Source organism: Melanotaenia boesemani, chromosome 2 (genome assembly GCF_017639745.1).
Source record: "Melanotaenia boesemani isolate fMelBoe1 chromosome 2, fMelBoe1.pri, whole genome shotgun sequence".
Classification (NCBI taxonomy): Eukaryota; Metazoa; Chordata; class Actinopteri; order Atheriniformes; family Melanotaeniidae; genus Melanotaenia; species Melanotaenia boesemani.
Window position 1 is genome coordinate 41,516,880 of NC_055683.1, and position 5,064 is coordinate 41,521,943.

General features: G+C 42.7%; 1 protein-coding gene across 2 annotated transcripts in view; it reads left to right on the forward strand.

Moving 5' to 3' along the window:
• The first annotated feature begins 224 nt into the window (after positions 1–224).
• LOC121634011 overlaps positions 225–5,064 on the forward strand; it is a 10,879-nt gene continuing 6,039 nt past the window's right edge. Inside the window, exons 1-4 of one of the 2 annotated variants that reach the window (XM_041976407.1) lie at positions 225–615; positions 1,534–1,624; positions 1,764–2,378; positions 3,671–3,876. In XM_041976407.1, the coding sequence (XP_041832341.1) occupies positions 1,923–2,378; positions 3,671–3,876 (662 nt within the window). In that variant the 5' untranslated portion in view covers positions 225–615; positions 1,534–1,624; positions 1,764–1,922. Of the gene's footprint in view, positions 616–1,533; positions 2,379–3,670; positions 3,877–5,064 lie in introns of both variants that reach the window. The other variant, XM_041976400.1, reaches the window with a different exon arrangement.

A 5,064-nucleotide genomic window follows, 5' to 3' on the forward strand; every position in this document is an offset into this window, starting at 1 on the left:
GTGTCTTCTTTTCCTTCAGCTCTGATGCAACCCAGAAGGAGGGACCACTTTGCAGATGCCCACATATGCTTTTTCCGCTGATGGAAAAATACTAAGTGGGTTGGTTCTGAGTTGTTTTCTGTCAATGGAAAATTACTGAGTGGGTTGGTTTTGGGTGTTTTTCTGTTAGTGGGAAGGTACCAGATGGGATGGTTTTTAAGTTATGTATATACACTGGTGATATTTTGAAGAGACTCAGATTTTACGGAGATTTTGAGGAGCTGCGGCGGAGAATCTGCAGAGATTTTTGGACCTTCATCCCTTTGCTGGGATAGATTTTTCCCCTTCTTACCAAGGGAGATTGAATCATTATTAGAGAAGATGTAGACCGCGAAAGCTGAAACTTTTACTTTATGCTTATTTCTTATATTCTGCTTTTTAGCCCTCACTGAAAGGGAAGCCCTAAAAGGGAATTTTATTATTTTTTCTTTGTTTTTATTTTTTCTGTATTTTACCAATAAAAGAAAACTTGAATAAAAGGGTTATAGTTAACTTCGGTTAACTTCCCAACCAAACTTATTTCTCTTATATTTGCCCACATCCACTGAGGAGAGGAGAGGACAACACAACGAGCAGGTGAGCCCCAGATTCCCCAACACCCGGAGAGACATAAGAATTCGCTAGATTATTATTTCGATACCAGGTAGTTATCCTGTTAGGACAATAGTACGGTAGCTTCATACTCCTAGACCCAAAGGCTGGCTTATCTACCAGAATAACTTCTCAGGCCTACCTCCGCATGAGCAGACGATAATAATCAGGAATTCTAAAGGGGTAAAATTGCTTATTCTCGCGCCAAAAGAATCGAGGTGGAAAGGTTCGCCCATCACTTCGCGACTGGAGTCTCACCGGTCGTTAAAGATCCAAGAGAGGAAACAACAGGACGTGAGCCTGAAAGGTCGGTCAAAGAACTGACAATAGGGTAAATATTCGTCAGCGGTTTCAACAAGTGAAAAGCAATTACAAGTTTATTGAACACAGAATGAAAATACAAAGAATAGAATTGCAATTCGAGAGACTGTTCAGAGGTCTGACAGCACAGAGATCTGAAGAGAATCTGATAAGAAACACACAGGCAGCATCTTTTAAGCAGAATGATCACGTTACAGCACATCATATATCTTGTGAATTAAAAACAAAGAGATTGTCTGTTCCTCACACAGGATTAGACACTTCAGCAAACCTAATGAGCTTTTGCATTTTATTGACCCACATAAACAACCCCAGTGACATTAAGGCAGGATGCCCTGCTGGGTCATCCTGAAGGTATCTGGCTGGTATCAGATAAGTCACACAGGTCAGAGCGAACTGTTCTAAGGAAATGCATAAACTTTTACGTTATCAACAGGCTACTCAGTATTAAACTCAATTACCAAGAACTTAAACATTCTGTTTACCCTGAGAGTGATCAGTAGAACACAATATAATAAAGGGAATAATATGAAATTTCCACAACACCTCCTTACATCACATTTATCTTGTCTCATAAAACAGCTGTTCATCAAGCTGGACCATCAGCTGAGCTACTTTTTTCTACAGATGCCCAATCATCAACTGAGAGCACTGCTGAGCTAAATAAATCCAGGTAAACCTGAAATTATCATCTGTTCTCTCTGACAACACATCCTGCTGCTGGCACTGACTAAACGCTGGTTAATCGTTAACCTCTAATCATTAAAACCCTGTCACTACGTCTGTGGACCCCATTGGCTCTTTTCTTTCAGAGAGGAGGAGCTTTAAGATTACTCATGCTTCAGAAAAGAGGATATGGTTGCATTTAGTACCTTGTGACCAGAAGTCAGACGTCTTTCTGTTTCAGATACAAAGCTCGAACTGTGAGGACTTTAACTTAGTCTTATTGATTTACATACACCCAGCTGACCATGGAAAGACGGATTAATGAGAGAGGATTCGAGGAGCATTTTGTTAAAGGTCGGCACCTAAAACTGGTCGACCTGAAACTGGAAGCTGAACGTTTTGGTTTAAGAAACCAATACCTCTTCAAAGAGAACATCCCAAATTCTCCTAGAGCAGAGTTTCATGTGTCTTTTCTGAAACACGACACCGATCAGACGGGCTTACGTGGAATCAGGAGGGATGAAGGGTTCAGAAACCCAAGAGGAAAGTCTCTGGTGTGGTGGAGTCTAAAGGTTGGACCAGAGGAGGTGGAATCTGCTGAGAAGAGGCTCCTGGACCAGACTTATCCAGACCGGACCGAGGAGCAGGAGAGCTTTCTGAAGAAGTTTACTACCTCCCCGGTCTTCACAGAGACATCCAGGCTGGGCGCGTACCGCTTCACCTTCCCTCTAAAGGAGGTTCTGCAGGCCTACAAGCAGCAGGTAAGACCGGACTCAGGTCCTCACAAAACAAGAATACCCCGAGTCAGACTGAGAAGGGCTGGACAGCTGAGCTGATGCTGGGGTTGATTACAATAATGACTAAAAAACCTCTTTAAAATAAAACATTTACTACAGTTCAGCACAAAGATTACTAATAAATAGTAGATTAATAAATAAATACTATTGTTTAACCATGATGCACCCCTATAAAAAATCCCCTTTTGAATCTTGAGGTACCATAAATGTGTTCATGAAATATCAAGCAATAGAAAAACTTAGGATTTATTTATTTATACTTTTCTGTTTTCTAAGCCAGCATTAGTGCTAATCATACATATCAAACATCTCAGCTTTATGTGTGCTGTAACAAAGAGCTTCTCTGTCCGTGTAACAAGCCACGTTTATTTATAACACCATGAAGGCTAACAGGAAACAGAACATGACCCCACCCAGTGTGTGCCCAGCAGCATGTATGAAGTATTTTTACTTTACCTTCTTTTGCCTCTGGTTCGGTAAATCTTGGTCATAGCGAGATGGAACTGTTAAAAAAAGACAGCTTATAATTTTTGATAAACATCAACTATAAAAAATTTGACCCATATTTTTATTTCTGTTTTTAGGTTTTAAAAGAAAGAAAAACAAGACTTTTGGAAAAAGAGGATAGACAGATTTCTTCCGGTGCAGGGAAGACAAACACACAGCGGGCCGTGCGTCGAGGCCGGCCTGGTTTAGCGTTTATTGAAAACTAGTTAGCTAGTTATGCCTATAAAACAACATTAAATCAATGAAAAAAGAATGAAAACATTTCCTACAGGAAAAAAATCATTTCCTCATTTTAAAAATGTAGAAAGAGAAAAAAAGAAAAATTTAAACTGCACTGAAGGTCAGTGTTTCTTATTCTGTAACTTTCACAACACACACACACACACACACACACACACACACACACACACACACACACACATATATATATATTCTCCAGGTGTTGGAAATCAGAAATCAGAAAGTAAACCCACACAGCCATGGACCAGGAGGAAGGGTCTTTCCTGCTTTCCCACACCTGGAGCAACATCCTCCAGCAGCCGGTCACCAGCAGGGGGCGGCATCGACCTGCTGGTAGGATGAGAACATGAACTGCTGGATGGATGGATGGATGTGTACACGTTGCAAAGTTTCCAGTGACACCTCGGATGAAGATGGAAGACTAGCGTCGAGACATGTCAGGGAGGCTTCTGATAAAACTAAGTGTCTGACAACATAAGAACTAAATATTTTGTTTTCTGTTTTCTCAGGTCTGCTCTGGTTCTGAGCCCATCCTGCGTGTTTATGAGACTGTCCTGTACAAACAGGAAGTGATGCATGTAGTGCTGGTCCATGGTCCAGCCAATCAGGAGCTTTATGCTGAGTATCCCTTACTGACTGATGACCCCAATGCCATCTGTGTCTTTAGAGATGGACAGTTCATCTGGAGGCCTGAAGCCATGTCTGAGACTCACAGGTATCTATCTATCTACCTATCCATCCATCCATCCATCCATCCATCCATCCATCCATCCATCCATCCATCCATCCATCCATCTATCTAGGGAGTAAGGATGGATTAATGGATGGATGGATGGATGGATGGATGGATGGAAGGGAGTAAGGATGGATGGATGGATGAATGGATGGATGGATGGAAGGATGGATGGATGGATGAATGGATGGATGGATGGATGGATGGATGGAAGGGAGTAAGGATGGATGGATGGATGGACGTTGGATGGAAGGGTGGATGGATGGAAGGATGGATGGATGGAAGGATGGATGTACGGATAGATGGATGGATGGAAGTAAGGATGAATGGATGGATGAATGGAAGTAAGGATGGATGGATGGATGGATGGAAGTAAGGATGGATGGAAGTATGGATGGATGTACGGATGGATGGATGGATGGACGGATGGAAGGATGGATGTACGGATGGATGGAAGGATTGATGGAAGGATGGATGGATGGATGGATGGATGATGGATGGATGGATGGACGGACGATGGATGGATGGATGGAAGAATGGATGGATGGATGGAACGGATGGATGGATGGATGGACGATGGATGGATGGGAGTAAGGATGAATGGATGGATGGATGGATGGAAGGATGGATGGATGGATGGATGGATGGAAGGGAGTAAGGATGGATGGACGATGGATGGAAGGATGGATGGATGGATGGATGAATGGATGGATGGAGGAAAGGATGGATGGATGGATGGATGGAACGAAGGATGGATGGATCGATGGATGGATCAATGGATGGAAGGTTTAATGGATGGATAGACGGATGGATGGATGGATGATAGATGGATGAATGGATGGATGGATGGATGGACGGAAGGAAGGATGAATGAATGGATGGATGGAAGTAAAGATGCATGGATGGAAGGATGGAAGGATGGAAGTAAGGATGGATGTACGGATGGATGGATGGATGGATGGAAGTAAGGATGCATGGATGGAAGGATGGATGGATGGATGGATGGAAGTAAGGATGCATGGATGGAAGGATGGATGGATGGAAGGATGGAAGTATGGATGGATGTACGGATGGAAGGATGGAAGTATGGATGGATGTACGGATGGAAGGATGAATGGATGAATGGATGGAAGGATGGATGGATGATGGATGGATGGATGGATGGAAGGG